The 22643-nt window shown below is 43.9% G+C and overlaps 1 protein-coding gene across 1 annotated transcript in view; it reads right to left on the minus strand.

Annotated features, from left to right (window-relative positions):
* The window catches only part of LOC124798966, a 232317-nt gene that overhangs the window by 53372 nt on the left and 156302 nt on the right, over window positions 1-22643 (minus strand). Inside the window, exon 2 of the mRNA XM_047262501.1 lies at window positions 9513-9685. Coding sequence (XP_047118457.1) covers window positions 9513-9685 — 173 coding nt within the window. The remainder of the gene's footprint in view (window positions 1-9512; window positions 9686-22643) is intronic.

Below are 22643 nucleotides of genomic sequence, written 5' to 3' on the forward strand. Positions count from 1 at the left end.
CCGGCTAAAGGTATCAATGCACGACGGATGCAGTGCACCATGTAAGGCGCCCTTCCCCAATTGGCTCGCTCTTCAGAATAATTTAGAAAGATGGAGGTCAAACCCGAGAGGGGACCATCACATAAGGCTGAAACATTTGAGACTCCTTTTAGTCGCCTCTTACGACAGGCAGGAATACCGCGGGCCTATTCCAACCCCCGAACCCGCAGGGGGGGAAGTGAGACGTCAGGAAAGTCTTTAACGTTGTTGTATAACTGAAAACTATTTGAAATGTGTTACATAACTGAAGGATAACAAATCTACCTAATATGACTTGCAACACTGTCTTATGCAAGTTATTTCAAATATTCATTGGCATTCAAAATTTCGCCTAGTATAAAACTACTGTTTGTGTGTGTGTGTGTGTGTGTGTGTGTGTGTGTGAGGGGAGAGTAGGAGGAGAGAAAAAAACAGTAAATACCGGTAGCTGAGAACAGAGGAAAGGCCGGCAACAGGAAAGGCTCACAACTTTGAAGTGCTAGCAATGGAATAATATCAAGAGAGAGATCTTTCTGTTGTGACGGCTCTCCATAGGAAGCTTCATACATACTCTAATTACGAGTTGACAAAGAAAATTAAATCCAAAGGGCATTTTTAATGAAGATGACGAAGTGTTAATTGTCGTAATACGATTGCGTTAATATTCCTATCTCACTTTGTCCTACTACTGTATTTAATAGTAAAATACCCATCTATGAATTTTTTAGCGTTTTACAAAGAATGAAGTCTCTTTAAAGGAAGGAGATAAAAATAAGCGCTGTAGTATTCATCAACAACAACAACAACAACAACAACTACTACTACTACTACTACTACTACTACTACTACTAATACTACTCGCTTGTAGCTTCCAGGCTGTATCGTCGTGTTCCATGAAACCTTTTCGTTGCTGTCTTTTCTTCCAGAGCTGCGTTGGACATCTTCAGAGGTGCTGAGACTTGCTACCGGACAGGAAGGGCTTTTACACATGTGAATTTCTGCCCGCTTTTCACGGTACTGATATAGCAACGTTGAGCTCCTCTGAAGATTTCCACCGCAGCTCTGGACGAAAGTTTCATGGCCGCGATCATACATCCCGGAAGATTCGCTGTATTCTCGCATGGTAACATAAACAACGCTGCTAACTTCTGCTTCAGCATTTCTGAAGAGCATTCTGGACACCGAAGTTACCAGCAATGGATCGGAGCAGTCCAAGTTTGCTGTCCCTCACGAGTACGCATCGTTTGTTTATCCGCGCAGAGCGTGGTGCGTGAACCCTGAGCAGCCATCGGTCTGCTCAGCAGCCTTGGGGATCCCTTTCACCGACGCCATTTCGATGCGACCTACTAGCCAAGTGATCTTTCGCCAGATCCCGACGTACAATTACTCCTGGAGCCGAGCAGGGTTCTAACAACATAAACCGAGAAGAAATTTTACTTAAGCGTATTGTAAGCTTGAACGCTGCGTATACCTAGACCAGGAGTTTCCAAGACGCGGGCCGCTTGCGACCCACGAAGTGAACGTCTATCATGATCGGTTACAAAAAATAAATAAATAAAAATAAAAAATCCGTTTACGTAAAATAATAATACTTTTTCAATCTGAAACTCTCGCCACACGATGATGGTTTCTCACTGACCCAACCGTAATTTTTCCTTCCTCGGCGGTTATTGTTAAGCATATTATGTAAGGCCCCACAATACCCGTGTCTTCGAAAGTGTTCCAAGTAAACTGAAGGGTTGGTCGCCCCTACCCTAGAAACACTGGGATACGGAACGGAAAGGCGTGGGAGGGGTTGGGGATGGGGTGGGGTAGCGCTAAGCGAGGCGCTTGGCCCCTATATAATCTGCGGATGTACACTTCTTTTTCCATCACAAAATTCTAGAGTATTTCTAGCGACACTTGTTTGTAGTTCTGTTGCACCTCAGAAACGTTTGCGAGCGCGGCTACGAACACCTGTTGGTATGGCTGTTCAATGAACTCTCCGACTGAGATTCAAACGTAAGTCTGTTAAAAGTCGTTTCTACAGGCCAATTTGAGGGCTATTCCGCGAGATTTCCGTAATTTGTAGAGGTAATGCTAGATCTAGGGTTCGCTTTACTCAAAAAAAAACCAAAAGATGTAACTTTCGAAGCACATTTTGTTTGACTTTAAATATTCCAACATTACGTAAGAGAAGGCATGAAAATACTGCAGTAAATCCATTAACACGGTTACTTGAGTCGTTCTGTAAGAAAACCAAATGTTTTCGATGACATCAAACTTGAATAACCCTTTTTAATATTTATTTCCTGTTTCTCTAGCTCGTGGGGTATTGATGTGGCGTTTTGCTGATTATGTTTGTTGTAATCCAACAGGATTTAGTCACTAGTTCTTATTGTTTCTACAATATCAGTTTTTAATTTTCAGTGTGAACTAAACATCATTGGCATATGAAAAAAAACATTTTTGTTAGTAAATAATTGCACGGATTTAAGCATAAGAAGGATGTAACTGCACATTGATTGGTCAAATAGGTAGCACGTAATAACAGAAATAGATCTGCTTTTTGAGGGGTGACATCGCCATCTTGAAAATGACAGTGATTCAGTGTTTGAGAATCAGCGAAAACCAAAACGTTCTAGAATCGCAGTATTGCTTTATTCACTGACCAGTTTCGATCGTTATGGTCATAGTCAGGTAGATCTGTCTCCATCAATTTAATAAGAGAAGCAAATAAATTTATCCCCCCCATGAACCATGGACCTTGCCGTTGGTGGGGAGGCTTGCGTGCCTCAGCGATACAGATGGCCGTACCGTAGGTGCAACCACAACGGAGGGGTATCTGTTGAGAGGCCAGACAAACATGTGGTTCCTGAAGAGGGGCAGCAGCCTTTTCAGTAGTTGCAGGGGCAACAGTCTGGATGATTGACTGATCTGGCCTTGTAACATTAACCAAAACGGCCTTGCTATGCTGGTACTGCGAACGGCTGAAAGCAAGGGGAAACTACAGCCGTAATTTTTCCCGAGGACATGCAGCTTTACTGTATGATTAAATGATGATGGCGTCCTCTTGGGTATAATATTCCGGAGGGAAAATAGTCACCCATTCGGATCTCCGGGCGGGGACTACTCAAGAGGACGTCGTTATCAGGAGAAAGAAAACTGGCATTCTACGGATCGGAGCATGGAATGTCAGATCCCTTAATCGGGCAGGTAGGTTAGAAAATTTAAAAAGGGAAATGGATAGGTTAAAGTTAGATATAGTGGGAATTAGTGAAGTTCGGTGGCAGGAGGAACAAGACTTTTGGTCAGGTGATTACAGGGTTATAAATACAAAATCAAATAGGGGTAACGCAGGAGTAGGTTTAACAATGAATAACAAAATAGGAGTGCGAGTTAGCTACTACAAACAGCATAGTGAACGCATTATTGTGGCCAAGATAGACACAAAGCCCATGCCTACTACAGTAGTACAAGTTTATATGCCAACTAGCTCTGCAGATGATGATGAAATTGATGAAACGTATGATGAGATAAAAGAAATTATTCAGGTAGTGAAGGGAGACGAAAATTTAATAGTCATGGGTGATTGGAATTCGTCAGTAGGAAAAGGGAGAGAAGGAAACATAGGTGAATATGGATTGGGGGGAAGAAATGAAAGAGGAAGCCGCCTTGCAGAATTTTGCACAGAGCATAACTTAATCATAGCTAACACTTGGTTCAAGAATCATGAAAGAAGGTTGTATACCTGGAAGAATCCTGGAGATACTAAAAGGTATCAGATAGATTACATAATGGTAAGACAGAGATTTAGGAACCAGGTTTTAAATTGTAAGACATTTCCAGGGGCAGATGTGGACTCTGACCACAATCTATTGGTTATGAACTGCAGATTGAAACTGAAGAAACTGCAAAAAGGCGGGAATTTAAGGAGATGGGACCTGGATAAACTGAAAGAACCAGAGGTTGTAGAGAGTTTCAGCGAGAGCATAAGGGAACAATTGATTAGGAAATGAGACACTTAAAGTAGTAAAGGAGTTTTACTATTTAGGGAGTAAAATAACTGATGATGGTCGAAGTAGAGAGGATATAAAATGTAGACTGGCAATGGCAGGAAAATTAAAGAGACCTTTGGAGAGAAGAGAACCACTTGTATGAATATCAAGAGCTCAGATGGCAACCTAGTTCCAAGCAAAGAGGGGAAGGCAGAAAGGTGGAAGGAGTATATAGAGGGTTTATACAAGGGCGATGTACTTGAGGACAATATTATGGAAATGGAAGAGGATGTAGATGAAGATGAAATGGGAGATAAGATACTGCGTGAAGAGTTTGACAGAGCGCTGAAAGACCTGAGTCGAAACAAGGCCCCGGGAATAGACAACATTCCATTAGAACTACTGATGGCCTTGGGAGAGCCAGTCATGACAAAACTCTACCATCTGGTGAGCAAGATGTATGAGACAGGCGAAATACCCACAGACTTCAAGAAGAATATAATAATTCCAATCCCAAAGAAAGCAGGTGTTGACAGATGTGAAAATTACCGAACTATCAGTTTAATAAGTCACAGCTGCAAAATACTAACGCGAATTCTTTACAGACGAATGGAAAAACTGGTAGAAGCGGACCTCGGGGAAGATCAGTTTGGATTCCGTAGAAATGTTGGAACACGTGAGGCAATACTAACCTTACGACTTATCTTAGAAGAAAGATTAAGAAAAGGCAAACCTACGTTTCTAGAATTTGTAGACTTAGAGAAAGCTTTTGACAACGTTAACTGGAATACTCTCTTTCAAATTCTGAAGGTGGCAGGGGTAAAATACAGGGAGCGAAAGGCTATTTACAATTTGTACAGAAACCAGATGGCAGTTATAATAGTCGAGGGGCATGAAAGGGAAGCAGTGGTTGGGAAAGGAGTGAGACAGGGTTGTAGCCTCTCCCCAATGTTATTCAATCTGTATATTGAGCAAGCAGTAAAGGAAACAAAAGACAAATTCGGAGTAGGTATTAAAATTCATGGAGAAGAAGTAAAAACTTTGAGGTTCGCCGATGACATTGTAATTCTGTCAGAGACAGCAAAGGACTTGGAAGAGCAGTTGAACGGAATGGACAGTGTCTTGAAAGGAGGATATAAGATGAACATCAACAAAAGCAAAACGAGGATAATGGAATGTAGTCAAATTAAATCGGGTGATGCTGAGGGGATTAGATTAGGAAATGAGACACTTAAAGTAGTAAAGGAGTTTTGCTATTTAGGGAGTAAAATAACTGATGATGGTCGAAGTAGAGAGGATATAAAATGTAGACTGGCAATGGCAAGGAAATCGTTTCTGAAGAAGAGAAATTTGTTAACATAGAGTATAGATTTAAGTGTCAGGAAGTAGTTTCTGAAAGTATTTGTATGGAGTGTAGCCATGTATGGAAGTGAAACATGGACGATAACCAGTTTGGACAAGAAGAGAACAGAAGCTTTCGAAATGTGGTGCTACAGAAGAATGCTGAAGATAAGGTGGGTAGATCACGTAACTAATGAGGAGGTATTGAATAGGATTGGGGAGAAGAGAAATTTGTGCCACAACTTGACTAGAAGAAAGAATCGGTTGGTAGGACATGTTTTGACGCATCAAGGGATCACAAATTTAACATTGGAGGGCAGCGTGGAGGGTAAAAATCGTAGAGGGAGACCAAGAGATGAATACACTAAACAGATTCAGAAGGATGTAGGTTGCAGTAGGTACTGGGAGATGAAGCTTGCACAGGATAGAGTAGCATGGAGAGCTGCATCAAACCAGTCTCAGGACTGAAGACCACAACAACAACAACAACAATAAATTTATAGCCACGGCTGATGTCACAAAATATAATAAACACGATAAAATTGTAATAAATACTCAGGACCCGCGACGGAGGGCCCTCGGTAACACGACACTGCATCACGGGCCTCGAGTGTTCATTACAATTTTATTGTTTTTTTTTTACTGTATTATGTGACGATAACAATCCAGGTTATAAATTTTATTTGCCTCTCTTATTACCTTTAAGGAGACAGATCAATCTAATTATCGTAACGATATAAACCGGCCACTGAATAAAACAAAACTCGATCACAAAATGTTTTCGTTTACAGACCTGCTTTGGATTTACTGACGAAATATGCTTACCATTAGGTATGAAAATAATGTACATATCTTTAAAACTTTGAGAGGGTAGCTGCTAAGAGTTTCGTGTAGAGTAAGGTTTGTACGCTCCCTGGCACAGTTCTTGGGGCACAGTACATTCTCAAATGAACGAATCAGTTACATCCAATATGGCAGTATTATCATCATTGCCCCTCTTGGATAAATTTCTGCGCATACCTGTGTCTGGACATCCGAAGTTTTCTGCCTAACACTGGAAGGCTGCTTTTCAAATCACAAATGCACAAATATTTCGACACTTGTAGCTCACTGTACCTTGGTCCAACACCTTCTCCAGTGGGTAGATTCGAAACTGAAGCGCGATTCCAGAAGGTCTGCAAATCAGCCTTCTACCTTTGTCATTGCCTCCTCACTGGAGGTTTTGCAGTCACAAATCAAGCGCGATGGCGCAGTGGCAAGACACTGGTCTTTCACTCAAGACAATGGCATTTCATATTTACGGTCTGCGATCCAGGTTTAGTATCTGTGTGACGGTTACTCTGAAAGGGCACGGTCGATTTCCTTCCACATTATTCCCCAACCCGGATGTCCCCAATGACCTTCTCGCCAGTGGGACATAAGACCCTCGAGTTCGTTCGTTCGTTGGTTCGTTCGTTCGTTCGTTCGTTCCTTCGTTCCTTCCTTCGTTCCTTCCTTCCTTCCTTCCTTCCTTCCTTCCTTCCTTCCTTCCTTCCAGGAACATGGGAATTTGTGCAAGTGACAAGTTTTCACATATGGTGAATGTACCAACATCTTTTACTTTAAATCCCTCGGTTTGAGTTAAGTAGACAGTTTCTTAAATATGGAAAATGAATCCGCTCACGTCAGCATGGGTATCGAAAAAAAAATGTACGCAAGAGCTTTGCAGACTACCGCCTAGCAAAATAACGGGATAGATTCTATTCGTACGTAAGAATTAATGATCACTCAGTCTATTTAAGGTAACCAGTCAACAAATTCGTCACCGCCGGGAGAAAGTAAGTTAGTACCAGTGTAACTATCTCTAGCATTGATAATGGCCTCGATTTGGCGAGCGGGATATGCCACGAACTTCTTTAAGCATGCATATCTAGCTGAAGCCCCAGAGCCACCAAGCTGCGGGGTTGTGATTACTATGTTTCACCTGACGTACAAAGAGCCCCAGACATTTTCTACGGGATTTAGTTCATGTGGTTTAGCAGGGCAGTGGAGGTGCGAGAAGTTGTCTGAGCGTTCGTTAAACCAGGAACACATGCGTGCAACTCTATGAGAACGGCTGTCGTCATTTTGGAATATTAGATCCATAGCGTACTCATTGTTAAGATATAGAACAAAGGGCAACACTTGGCACCGAGGATGCTGAAACAACGTCCTGGTTCATATTCACGGCAACTCATTCCGCCAGTTATTCTGATCACACTACTCGCCTCCAGTCAGCTATTATCCAGGATCTGTTTAGTGTGGCACACTGAAGACGTGTAACTTTGTGTGTCGCTCTAAGCAAAGGTATTTAGAGAGATACTGATGTCCATTGTACGTAGTTCCCTTCGCAGTTTTCGTTCTGAAACTGGTTGACGCTGACGTGGGTTCACTGGCTGGAGCAATTCCAGTTGGGTTTGAAACCAGCTAACATTGGCACAGTGTGACACGCTTCTCCTGTCCCTGTAGCTTAAGATATTTCTACGTCCACTGGTCTTATGATGTGTAACGTGCCTGTCAATGATACAGCACTCCTTGACACACGCTGGACACTCCATGTTGATCAACAAATCGAGCAGTTTCATTTACGGTATTGTCATGGACATGTCCAAAGACGATAGACCCATTCTGCCATTTTATCTTGTCTCCGCGTCGACCAATTTTCCTGCACTGATTCCACACACACACACACACACACACACACACACACACACACACACACACACACACACACTTCATTAGCCTGACATGGACGGGGATGGAGGATCGCCGGCCGTTGTGGCCGAGCGGTTCTAAGCGCTTCAGTTCGCAACAGCGCTGCTGCTACGGTCGCAGGTTCGAATCCTGCCTCGGGCATGGATGTGTGTGATGTCCTTATGTTAGTTAGGTTTAAGTAGTTCTAAGATAGGGGGCTGATGACCTCAGATGTTATGTCCCATAGTGCTTAGAGCCATTTGAACCAATTTGATGGAGGATCAAATGGTAGCAGTTACACACCACCTACAGCGCTCAAATGCGACCAGTGTACTGTTTTAAGAGAATGACTATTATTTTCTCCTGTGACGTTACACACTCCACAAGCCGTTGTGCTGTGCATGATGGATGATAGTTCGCACTAATATTACTGACTTTCTGTCCTATTCCATTTGCATACTGAGGGAGGGAAAAAGGTCTTATGAATCCTTGGACGCCCCAATCTCGTGCTCTATTCTGATGACCTCATCGCGAGATATGCGATAGTGGTGAAACAGTCTTCCTCGCATACAGGACCTCTAAAATCGGTCAACAGGGTTTCACGAGAACTATTTCGACCTTCTTCAAAGGATTCTCTAACACTATCCTAGCAGCGCGTCTCTGCATTTGTTCGGTGACTGTTGTCTCACTTCGCACGATAAATCTCTAAACTCTGAAATAATACTATATTCCACAGCATCACTGGCACACTGCAATGTCAAGCAGTGAATGTCCTCATCTAAGCGAGAGAATATGCGTATGAAGTTTTGCGTCCTTGAGCATAACTTTCTCATATGACAGGAACAAAAACCCGTCCGTCAAACACTGCAGCACCAATATGATAACTGAGTGTTGTTTAGCTTCTGATTTGTCGATTATTTTAAATGATAATGGCACGAGTGTGATGTGGGTCTACAGGTTGTGTGTGTTGTCAGGCACCCTCTGCACAGTATCTGGGGGGAGGCTGTAGTGTTTCAGAGTGGGTCAATCATTACTATTAAATGGTTACTCAGCAACAGTAAGTCGACAATTATTCTGCATCATTTATGCCACCTGTGCTTCGTTTTCCTATTTTTTATTATCTTTAGGTCATTGTGGTATTTCACATCATGTCATTGCGTTCATTCGCATTTTTGATTTGGTTGCACAGTGTATTGTTGTCTTAAGTAGTTTTAAAGACATTACTACTTTATGGTGACAAAGCAGCTGTTTAGTTCATAAGACTATAGTAATAGTAGTAGTAGTAGTAGTAGTGGTGGTGGTGGAAAAATCTGCCAGCACAGCCACCAACCATCGCCACAGCCACCAAACATCGCTACAGTCATCAACATCGCCATGGCTTACCCTTCCTGGTGGCCTTGGGCGACGGCTGGTCGTGCATGCTGCGCGGCCGCTCGCGCTGGTGCGCGCCGCGGCCGCCCGCGCCGGTGCCCGCCGCCGCCCCTGCCTGGTGCCCCGTGGCGGCGCCCAGCGGCGGCGGCTGGTCCAGCGAGCAGTCGGGAGTCGCCGGCTGCGACTCACACGCGTCCTGGCTGAGCGGGCTCAGCGACACCAGCTGCGGGCTCGGGTCCGAGCAGCGCCGCTTGAACAGCCGCATCCTGCAACATGCGGTCGCCACGTCAAGTCCTCTGCCGGTACCTCGAACTACACTGTTGGTAGTAATTCACAGTACAGCAACAGAGTTAACTCTACAGGCTCGTCTAGCTCCTGCGAAGGAACCATATCCACTTAGAGTTTTGATACGTGCCAACAGATCGCGCCGCCTGCGGAACGAGAGGTGTGGATGAAACAACATGGCAGTGCGTTCAACAATGTGCAGTGTAGGAAAGAGAACAGCAATAATTTTGTGGTCAGAGCACTCCCAGAAGAGTTATCTAAAGCAGAAACCATATCAAGTTTTTCGACAATACTGTGTCGAATTTAGCTAATCCAAGATCTGAGCTGAGGTGGGATGGGGTGAGGAGGGGGGCACAACATGTTACTTTTGCAGATGACAGAGAAACAGTTTTAAGATGTCATTTACGTGTTCTGGCTTTCTTTAAATTCATACTGAACTGATGTATCTACAAATTGAAGGTGGTGCGGGGAAGAAAGGAAAGGAGAGGGATCACTGCTCCCCTTTCCTTTGCTTTCTTCCCCGCTCCACCTTCAATTTACATTTATGTGTAACATCTGCGTATTCTGCGTGGTGTCTGTTCTTTCAGACCTCCGTGGGAATCTCGGACGAGCGAATATGAAGGAAATAGACAGGGGCTGCGGATAGGTGGCGCTCGATGGAAGTTTGGATCGGCTATGTTGCGAGCCGAGATAGACCATGCAGTTGCGATAACTCTGTGTCCCGGATGGCCCAGTGGTTACCGCACTTGCCTGGTAAGCAGGAGATCCCTGGTTCGAGTCCCGGTCCAGTACACATTTTTATTTGTCGCCGCCGATTCCACGCAATTTCCCAATGGAGCTGATAGCAGCGAACCCTCCCCTTTCCTCTCCTTTCTTCCCTTCTCCACCTTCAATTTACATATAATGTATAACAGCTGAGGATTCTGCGTTGTGTCCGAAAAAACAGATACCAAACATTCATATGATATGTGTGTGGTTTGGCCTGGTAGGATGTGCGTTCGGCTTGAGACCCATTTGTACATTGTGGGAGAGGGAGGAGGTGGTAAACTGCCCTCCATCAGCCCCTCGCTAGGTACGTTCTTGAGTTAGTCGCTAACAATGAAATAAAACGTTTATTTTAAATAAACAGCCTACGCCGTTAATTGACTTCTCTTAAGAAACTGACATCGGCTGTCGCCACGCACATGAGGACGACTACTCCACAAGAGTGTAGCGGAAGTACGGTGGCAACGAATTATTGTACGGGGTGTGCACACATGCATTTAGAAATGAATCTGCGTGTGACGCACGAGCTGAGCTTCGGTCATCCCAGTAAAACCTTATCTTTGGAATGTGGGATTCGTGAGAACTGGCACACTTTTCCAAAATGTTTTAGCCAATGGGTTGCAAGACAAATTCGGATTCCCTCGTAACTACGGATTACGGAGGTCTTGAAGCATAGTAAACTATCTGTAACGTACGTATTTAGCTTGCTCAGTGACGAAACCGAGATGTGATACGCCTGCCGTCACAGTGCACAAAACACGAATGCATCATTTAAACCAGAAAGCAGTCTTCAGAAAGGCAGCACACGTCTCCTGCCGAAAAGAACTTCTCATATGACTACTCAGCCGTTAAATCCGTCCTCACACGATATTGTGTGAAAACGAACGTTGAGCGCGACGAGCTTTGTGGCGCTGCAACGTGGCATTTCATCTTACGAAGCATTTACGAGCAAGAACAACAAAAGAGGTACCGGCGTATTTTCGCAACGCTCTGTGAAATATGATCCCACGCGATGAAAGATCGCTTTCTTCATTACGGGCCGAGTTGAACAGTCATCACTCACTGTAAGGTGCTTTTGCAGAAAACAGATGTAGAAATATTTTGGAAGCTTAAATGACAAGGTTTAAGTATTGCAATTGGTGTTTTCTTATTTAGAATTTGCGTGCTTTGAAAATATACTGTTCCAAAACACCGGCACATTAAAGCATTGTCAGAAACTACTCGTTTTTGGTATGATGTGTTAAAATATCGGAGAGATGTAGGTCCAGATCCAAAGACACGGTTGGAAATATAAGCCTGTCAATCTTTTTTACTCAACGGAAGTCAGTCTGTAGCCCCAATTATGCTGCTGAAGTGAAAACTTTGTTCGATGTGAAGTTCGAAGCTTTGGAGGCAAATGAGTCAGAAAGAGAACTTACACGATCGTGACAAGGCACGCACGAACAGCGTATTAGTCACATTCAGTTTCTGCAGTCTGGAAACGTAGGTGAAAAACTTAGTTTCATTGTCCTAGTACATTGCTAATGGCTTTTGCCCGTCACCATAGCAGAGTTGTCTAATGTACGCGTATGAGGAGGCGCTCGACTCGGATGTAAGCCAGTTCGAATCCTGGCGGTGGGTGAAATTATCACAGCCATTATTTCACCAGGAAGGGAAGGAGAGGTGGTGTAAATTCCGTGAACACTGATCTTCGTGCCAATGTCTTAGATTAAATTTCAGATCTCTCCATTGTGTCTCGTGAAGTGAGGGCATGTGACACTGTTCATGGTAATCTGTTTGTCGGATGGCGATGCTAAACTAAAAATGTTCAAATGTGTGTGAAATTTTATGGGACTTAACTGCTAAGGTCATCAGTCCCTAAGCTCACACACTACTTAACCTAAATTATCCTAAGGACAAACAAACACACCCATGCCCGAGTGAGGACTCTAACCTCCATCGGGACCAGCCGCACAGCCCATGACTACAGCGCCCCAGACCGCTCGGCTAATCCCGCGCGGTGACGTTAAACTCGGCGGGTCCCTAGGTCATATTGGGGAGCAGGAGGCCATACGTGCCACCTGATTTCTTCTATCATCATCATCATCATCATCATCATCATCATCATCATCATCATCATCATCATCATCAATATATAAATACCCTATACATGGATCCATTACATTCACCTAAACGCCACAAATACACATGCGACGCATTCTCATATATCCGCAAGGAAAGGCGCCCATATGTGCGGAGGAAGAACCCCAATTCCACTTGTCAGCTGAACCCACCCCGTGGCCTATCTCAAACAACAATGTCAAACAACCCTTAAAATTTTTAATGGCTTACGTCTCGGATAAAATTTAATTTTATTAAAGATCTTTAGGTTACTCGAGATTTCCTTATTTCATGTTCGACAGCGGTTAGCGAAGTTAGCAGCTATTGCAAACTGTGTACATTTTCTGAAACAAATTCTGGGAAGCGGGGAGGGAGTGAGGGATGAATCACTGAGGTACACGATGTAATCTTCGTCGTGCTGTAAATACGTAAATTTAGGTGAGATGACGAAGCCAGCCATATATGATCATGATGCCAACAATCCGCGTACAGATATGCCTGCATGTAGGTGGAGGATTTAAGTATTATGTTTCCAGAATGCATCTTTCACTCTGTAAATAGGACTATTCTGAAGTTTTCTGGCAAGTTGAAACTTGGTGTAGGACTGGAAATCGAAACTGCAACCGTGTTTGTCACAACCAATCCTTTCACCGAATAAGCTATCCAGGTACTTACAATTTTAAATATGCCTGTGAGACAGACAAATCACATTCTTATACGGTTGCTAACACAGCCAGCCGATCGTAATAAGATTTAGCTTGACCTGGTTTCGACACCGATTATGGATATATTCATCAAGAAAAAAAGAAAAACCAAAAACAATTACCTATTAAAGGTTAAAAACTCATTAATAAAGAGGAAAACCCAATAATAGATCGTTATTATATTGAACAAATTTATGAGGTGACTATACTCACATGTAGTACCAGTTGAACATGCATTTAGGAGCAAGGTGCTCTCGTCTTATAAAAAACTTCTTAAAATCATATTTAAAACATTATAAGAATTACAGATATTGGAACTGACATAATAATGGTACATCTCAGTAAAAAATGCTGTGTCAGTTACAATACCTGTAATTTTTATAATGTTTTAAATATGATTTTAATAAGTTTTTTTATATAACGAGAGCACTTTACTCGTAAATGTGTTGTCAACTATGACTAGATCTTAGTATAGTCACCTCATAAATTTGTTGAGTATAATAACCGTCCAGTCTTAGTTTTTCCTCTATATTGATGATTTCGTAATCTGTTAAAGATAATTGTTTTTGTTTTCTTTTTCTCATGAAGACACCCATAGTCGCTATCGAAACCAAGTCAAGTTATATCTTATTGCAACAGCTTGGCTGTGTTATACAGATACTATTCACGTAAGAGTGACTATGTTCGAAAACTCTGTATATATTAATTTTAAATTAACAAAAACCTCAGTTGCAATGTTTACCTAGGTATCAGTTGGGATAATTACGATTTGTCCATAACCGTAGTTCCTTTTATTCTGAAGAAGGTTGGGTTACCCCAACTGAAACCTAGGTAATTCTAGGTAAACATTGCACCTGAAGCTGTTGTTAATTTAAAATTAATGTTTATACAGTTGCTGACAGGGCCGCGAAATGAAAATATTAAAACACTCTACATGTTTCCAGACTACACAACAAGTCTCTTGCATTCCTTGCGGTACTAACACGATGTACGTACGACAGAAAGTAGGAAGACAGTACTGTCGAATTAAAGTAAGTCGGCGAGAGGATTGGTTGTGACAAGCGAGGATCCGGGTTCGATTCCTGGTTCAAAAAATGATTCAAATGGCTCTGATCACTACGGGACTCAACTTCTGAGGTCATTAGTCCCCTAGAACTTAGAACTAGGTAAACCTAACTAACCTAAGGACATCACACACATCCATGCCCGAGGCAGGATTCGAACTTGCGACCCTAGCGGTCTCGCGGTTCCAGACTGCAGCGCCTAGAACCGCACGGCCACTTCGGCCGGCTCGATTCCTGGTCCGGCACAGTTTCAATCTGCCAGTAAGTCCCGGTCTGGCACACGGTTCTAACCTGCCAGGAAGTTTCATTGTTACAAGTGCTCAACGACCAAACGCTATGGCTTGTGACGTAAAAATATCTGTCGCTGTTTATAAACGACTATGCCGCAAATGCAACAGGATGAAACGCCCACAAAGGTTGTAGAATTTAGTGCATACGGACTTACCTGTCCCACGAAGCAGCATCGTCATCGTCAGCTCTTTGTACATAATAGATATGCATCATCATTCCTGGTACTGTATGTTCCACGAAGTATGTATACGTCATTCCACGGTCGATTCTTTTAACAGGAACACTTTTTACACATTCCGGAAAGTTTGGAGAGGCTACGAATTGTTAGGGAACGCTAATTCCCACTTAATTTAGATACTAATCAGATGCCGAACTCTTCGGAAGAAATCCTTTCAAAGGAACGAGTAACCTTACATACGAGGAGACTCTCGCGGTAGCGACCTACGAACAGCACATCACGATCTATGTAATACAGCTGCCGCGTAGGACACCTCGTCTCCATGACGAAGCGTCCAGACCGTCCGCCTGCGGGCCTCGGACGGAACAGAACAGAACAGAACACTCCGCGGCGCGGCTCAGGACACAACTAAGGCGGCGGCGGTCTGGGAGAGACGCTGCCGGGAGAAAGCCAACCGTGGCTTTTCACTCTCGACCGAAGCGTCGCCTGGAGCTTCTTCGGTGGTAATTGACGTTCTCCTATGACGCGGCGTTGTCGCTGCCCAGGGCGAGCGTACTCTCTCCGGGAGCGCGGCCGCCTCTCCGGCCATAAATCGAGACAGGGAACCTCGACCTGTCCCGACCTGCTGCCGTGCTCTACCAGACTGACAAAAAACGCATTCTGCGGTCTCCGCATCGGATTTCTGTCGGTCGCCCGACGCAGGAGACTGTTGGCGTGGCGGCCGAAGGACGTTTTGTAACAAAGTAGGAGCCGACGAATTCCGATCGTTTGCTGCTGCGGTGACGGTATGTTCTGTTCTTCCGAGTTTCTTGTCACCACGAAACGGCTGTCGTCGGCTCCTAAGGAATGCTGTCCGAACAGTAGGCTTACTGACGCCTGCGCGGCACCTTGCTCACAGTGTTTTTACAGCCGTTAGGAGTTGTGCGACTGCATTTAGTCGCTACGACTGCTGCTGCAACACTGATTAGTTTCTAACTCTGTGTGTGTGTGTGTGTGTGTGTGTGTGTGTTGAGGGATAAACAGGGCATGAGTGGGGGATGGGATATGTGCATGGTGAACTCTACTTTCACTGACATTTTTCGGAGGTTGTTCAGGGACATATTCTGAGTATTATGCATTACTGCCAACCTTCGCAAACCAAAAATAGGAGGTTCAGCTTTGAAAATCAGGAGGGACGAATGATTAAATGGTTCAAATGGCTCTGAGCACTATGGGACTTAACTTCTGAGCTCATCAGGCCCCTAGAACTTAGAACTACTTAAACCTAACTAACCTGACATCACACACATCTATGCCCGAGGCAGAATTCGAACCTGCGACTGTAGCGGTCTCACGGTTCCAAACTGTAGCGCCTAGAACCGCTCGGCCACTCACTCCGGCCGGCACGAGTGATTAAAAACCGTGGCTTATTTTCAGTAGAGTCACGAGGCATGCAATTTGACACTCTCCCTATGACGTCAACAAGCTACTCCATGAATGAAATGGGGCAAAACGTCCGCAACAGGTTGTAGAACTTAGTGCTTACGGACTCACCTGTCCTATGAGGCAGCATCGTCTGCTCTTTGTACGTAATAGATATGCATCATTCCTGGTACTGTGTATTCCACAAATGAGAACACTGCAACTACCCAAAATGTTGACGCCATGCCTCTTGTCTGTGGTGCAACTTATTGGCAAATCGAGTTTTAAAATAGGCAATGTACGTAAGCATTCAGATTTCATCACACCACTACTTTCACTTTTTTAATTTAATTGAAGAAAGGAGAAATTATAAAAATGCAGCAAATGAAGCAGGCGAAAGGGAAAACAAACGTTTAAAAAATGAGACTGTCATGACGATCAAAATTGCTAGGCAGGATTGGCTAGAGGACAAATGTAAGGATTTGGAAGCATATTTCACTAGCGGACGTATCTGACAGGAAATTCATGCCGCCACGAAGCAAGGAATGTCTCAGTTTGCGAGAGAGATCGGACTGAAAAGGGAAAAAAAGTAGCACCAAATTCAGAACCAGAGCCTTTTTGAAGAAGAAGAATATTTCTGTGGACGTGGGATCTTAGATTAACCGTAAGTTGAGAAACAGCGGTTTCTTCTTCTTCTTCTTCTTCTTCTTCTTCTTCTCGCTCCGAACTTCAGACACGTTTTTCTCGAAACAAAACTTTTCAGTGGGCGAAGCTTTGTGGATCTCGACAGATTAACCGATTTATTTGTTTTTTTTTAAATGAAAGAATTAAATTTAGTGGGCCTTAGAGCTTTTTGTATTCAAATTTTAAATATTTCTTTAAACATTTGAACTTAGAAAAACAGGCCTAGAAGTGAACATGTTTTTCAAATAGTTGCCATTTTTGCTTCGAGGTGATGGTCCCTACATTCCTTCTAATTAATGAATTTTCTGTTTTTATGGTGTCAGAAATAACAACAACGCTTCTCGCAAACCAGGACGCGCTGCGAGGCGCATAATTTCACAAGGGCTGCTGCCGTCATTTTTCATTTTTTACTATACGTATTTTTTCATCCATGAACGCGTGTGTAATGAAGAGGTAAATCCCTTCTATGAAAATTTGTAAAATTCACCCGTTTTTCATTTCTATCGATCAGAACTCTCCTTTACTTTTTGACCACCATCGGGACGAACACTATGTGATGAAAATATCCGGACACTCCCAAAAACATACGTTTTTCATATTAGGTGCATTGTGCGGCCACATACTGCCAGGTACTTCATATCAGCGACCTCGGTAGTCATTACACATCGTGAGAGAGCAGAATGGGGCGCTCCGAGGAACTCACGAACTTAGAATGTGGTCAGGTGATTGGGTGTCGCTTGTGTCATTCGTCTGTACTCGAGATTTCCACAGTCCTAAACATCCCTAGGTCCACTGTTTCCGATATGATAGTGAAGTGGAAACGTGAAGGGACACGTACAGCACAAAGGCGTACAGGCTGACCTCGTCTGTTGACTGACAGACACCGCCGACAGTTGAAGAGGGTCGTAATGTGTAATAGGCAGACATCTATCCAGACCATCACAAAGGAATTCCAAACTGCATCAGGATCCACCACAAGTACTATGACAGTTAGGCGGGAGGTGAGAAAACATGGATTTCGTGGTCGAGAGGCTGCTCATACGCCGCACATAACTCTGGTAAATGCCAAACGACGCTTCGCTTAGTCTACGGAGCGTAAACATTGGACAACTGAACAGTGGGAAAACCTTGTGTGGAGTGACGAATCACGGTACACAATGTGGCGATCCGACAGCAGGGTGTGGGTATGGCGAATGCCCGGTGAACGTCATCTGCCAGCGTGTGTAGTGCCAACAGTAAAATTCGGAGGCAGTGGTGTTACGGTTTGGTCGTGTTTTTCATGGAGGGGGCTTGCATCACTTGTTTTGCGTGGCACTATCATAGCACAGGCCTACATTGATGTTTTAAGCACCCTCTTGCTATCCACTGTTGAGAGCAATTCGGAGATGGCGATTGCATCTTTCAACACGATCGAGCACCTGTTCATAATACACGGCCTGTGGCGGACTGGTTACATTACAACAACATCTCTGTAATGGACTGGCCTGCACAGAGTCCTGACCTGAATCCTATGGAACACCTTTGCGATGTTTTGGAACGCCGACTTCGTGCCAGGCCTCACCGATCGACATCGATACCTCTCCTCAGTGCAGCACATCGTGAGGAATGGGCTGCCATCCCCCATGAAACCTTCCAGCATCTGACTGAACGTATGCTCGCGAGAGTGGGTGTTGTCATCAAGGCTAAGGTTGGATCCACACCATACTGAATTCCAGCATTACCGATGGAGGGCCCCACGAACTTTTAAGTAATTTTCAGCCAGGTGTATACTTTTCATCACATAGTGTTCCCACAACAGGTTACCAGAGAACCAACTGGAATTCGTTGCATGTTACTGCTATGTATGTATCCCACTGGTAAAGGTAAGCCTACTAATGGTTGGCAGAATTCTTATAATTACAGATTGCATCTTTAGGTTGTGCTGTCCTCAGGTTTCATTGCTGACCCTCGTCTCGGCATTGTCACATCGAATTAGTTCGCACTTGCAGATAGGTAATCAGTTGCTAATTTCACAGAGCGGACTGCCTTCGCACCTTCCCGGGCACATCGCGCCAGCGACATGCACCCACGAATTGAAACCAGGTTCGTCACAAATGAAGTCCATATTGGGCACCTGTAGAGGGAGTTACAAACTTTGAGAGATGCTCTGTCCATTTATGTGCCTCGTTTTTCAGTATGTCTTTTAGATTTTAGGCGGTCGTCTTCTGAAACCCTGGAGATAATTACGTATAATCCTGTTTGTCCTGTCCCCCGCACCCGAACTCCCTTGGAAAACTAAACGGTGCGAAATAGTGTCTTCATATTAATAATTATGAGTAAGATATTAATTAAAATAACCACACTTTAATGTTTTCGAAATAAAATTTGTTGTCAAAGAGTAAGACTCATTATGACGTGTGAAGAATGTGGAGATCCATTTTCATGTTGAAGACGTGAACGCTGAGCTATTTTGTAGTGGTTGGGTGAAGACAGCCTGACCATACATGAACTTGCAATCGCAAGTTTTCAAACACCTAATTTCGAAGACTACAGTGAAAGCAGATGTGGATCAGGTACGTGTGTAACTTCGTCATGGGTTCGAGACGTACTTGTTGTGCAACATTTCCAGTTGGTGACACGAACTGCAAGTTCATTCAGTACGATAATTCTGCTCTCTCAAGAAAGTAGTTACGGGAATGGTAATAAATGTTAACTGCTGAAAAATATTTCGTTCTATAATAGTGACAACGTAAGAACAGAATTTTTTCAGTGTATCAACGGAAATTTCTGTATATCGTGCCTTTGATACAAAGGTGTATGTTGCCTAATGACGACGGAGACCACGCTTATTGCTACACGCAGTGAGAAACTGCAATATTTTCTTCTGAAGCGGTTCAGACAGAGGGTGGAACTCTGTGTAGAGTCACGGTCGAACTTTATTGCAGACGTCTTTCTTGCGCGAGACTCATTTCCAGGCGATCAGTAACCCACGTGCCGTTTTCTCCCCAAGTTCAATCATTTGGGAAACGAAAAACAAAAGAAATTCCGGGCGTTGTTGAAACTCAGTAAAACAAGACCGGTAACTAACTGCAGATATTTCAGTGAAACCATTTTATCACTGCTGTCATATCTTAAGTACTTTAATCCTTTTGAATTCCATGCATACAAATAAAAATTTGAAAATAAATCTATTTAAGCAGACCTCGGCGTATTAAGTGCTGAGCAAAAAGGAAAGACATTAATAGCTCTCACCTAAAACGTAGTATCGATATTAAGTTTCTTTCAATTTGTCTTTTTCCTCTCATATTCTTTGAAGGAATCTTGCGTGCAGCAGGTTGAGGTGAGATTCAGAATAGAGTGGTATATGGGTAGCTTATTCAACCGTACGTTGTCTGAGAAGAAAATGAAAAAGAAAAAGAAAGAAATAATGTTACTTTGTGCTCAATATTTATCACTATACTCTTGCGGGGTAGTGCGACGATGCATATCTGGAACATGAAATTAATGTTTCAGCCGCATGCGCAAATGCACCGAGAGATGGATGGCGGGGATTTCGCCTCTTGCGAGTGTCTGCAGTACAGTTACGGCCAGGACTATATTTACGATGTCCCATACACAAACGACAATTCCTCATCCAGATAATAGCGCGTCCGTAACTCCTGTCAAACAGGTATAAGCCATTTCTCATCAACAGTTAGCCTGTTTCTCACTTCTTCGAAAATTTATGTCACGTTTGACTCTCCTTGACTACGTGTTGGCTAACAGCCAACTACCTATACCATCGAATTGAATCATTTTTTACTTGCACTTTACTAGTTAATTAGGTGGTTTGTACAGTTATGCTCAACTTCAGAAAATTTTTTGAGGGAAGTTCCATGTTATATCAATTTCTTAATTATTTGTCAATTAGGTCATGATTCACTACGGATTACAATAGCATTAATATGCGATGTGATGTGAGCGATTGCCCTTATCACGTCTATGATATGCTGAAATATTATCCAGTTAAAGGTACTGTTATGCCACAGAATGCAAAAGAGGAAAAATTAAAATTTTTCTTAAGTTTACGCTAGCAATGCCACCGTCGACACCAGGCAGAGGTGGTGACTTAGGTACATAGCAGAAAGCAACAATTAACTCAAGTCTGCTGCGGAAATTAGCAGACATTGTTACATCGGCACCAATCGCCAGGCTCAAGTTACGTATTAAAAGCAAAAGGTGCACAGAGGGGAGGGAGAGGGGGGGGAGAGAGAGAGAGAGAGAGAGAGAGAGAGAGAGAGAGAGAGAAAACTGCGAGCTCTCGAAGTGAAAAGCAAACTCATTTCTACAAAACCAACCATGCTTCATGAGACTTTGACCACTAGTAGAGAAGCGGGCCACATAGGGTCCAAACGAACAGAATCTCGCGGTATAGCGTCCCATCCGTCTCCAAAAATACAGCGATCCTCCGGCTCTGGAACAGTTGATCATTAGAATCGATGGCGTTCGTAGCGAGGCACTCGATTCAACGATTTTTAAGGTGTAGTGACAGCCATGTATTAGATGTTCCAGTACTCTTCATGAACATGCTGCTTCTCTAGATGCAACATCCCAGCAACCATGACCTGCCACTCATGGGACTTCGCATTGTCTGCCTACCACGTTGTTACGTTGTTGATGCGGATACTGAAGGTCTTCCAACAGCAATACATCTCGTGGTGTTTATCGCACTAACGTAATCGTTACTGCTGGGTGAGAGGGCCAATCGGTGCTCTGTTCCTGATCATCGCTGCAGGCGCTTCCGGATGCTAGGGCCTAACTGTACAATGAGGCCAGGATCAGCCGACTACACAACATCCGATAGTGCGGCACATTCTGACGGGACACCGTGCGCCATCAACATCTTCCGCAACGAGACTGAGTGTGCTGTAAGTCAGTGTGGGGCTAAAATCTAACGCTACGGCTTCGCCTGCAGACAGCAGACGATAGCCCGCAAGACTTGCTGGAGCAACAGTCTTGCCAACTGAGCCGACAACAGGAGTCAGCTGAATTCCTCCGTGTCACTAGCACGAGGCGTCTGCCCAAGCTGACGATAGGACACACAACTTTAAATCTCAATGAATAAATATTAACTTGCTAACCATGTTTTATTAGCGCCGGAAGACTCTCCACAGGTTCCACACCACAAAACCGACAACACAGAAGAGTCTCCACTCGGCACCCCTGCAGTACAGTAGCGTCCTATATACCAATACTGGTTGATTGATTGATTGAGGGTAGTGCGAGCGGTTCTAGGTGCTATAGTCTGGAACCGCGCGACCGCTACGGTTCTAGGGGACTGATGACCTCCGAAGTCAAGTCCCATAGTGCTCAGAGCCATTTGAACCATTTTTTCGGGGTAGTGGACCAGGCAGAGAAGTCAACGGTCCCATCGGATTAAGGAAGAGTAGGGATGGAATTCGGCCGTGCCCTTTCAAAAGAACCATCCCGGAATTTGCCTGAAGCGATTTGGGACAATCACGGAAAACGTAAATCAGAATGGCCGGACGCCGGTTTGAACCGTCGTCCTTTCGAATTCGAGTCCAGTGGGCTAACCACTGCGCCACTTTGCTAGGTACACTGCGTTGGTCGAGTCTGTTTTTACTACAAGGTCTTATCCCGTATGGCTTCCACACTACAGTTAATCGGCAATAGGTTGTCGTGTTGACCCAACGTTATCGTAAAATTCTTATTGCAGAGCGCATAGGAACATCTAGGTTGTACGGTATATCAGTGACATCATATCACCTGGTAG

The sequence above is a fragment of the Schistocerca piceifrons genome, chromosome 5 (genome assembly GCF_021461385.2).
Source record: "Schistocerca piceifrons isolate TAMUIC-IGC-003096 chromosome 5, iqSchPice1.1, whole genome shotgun sequence".
NCBI lineage: Eukaryota > Metazoa > Arthropoda > Insecta > Orthoptera > Acrididae > Schistocerca > Schistocerca piceifrons.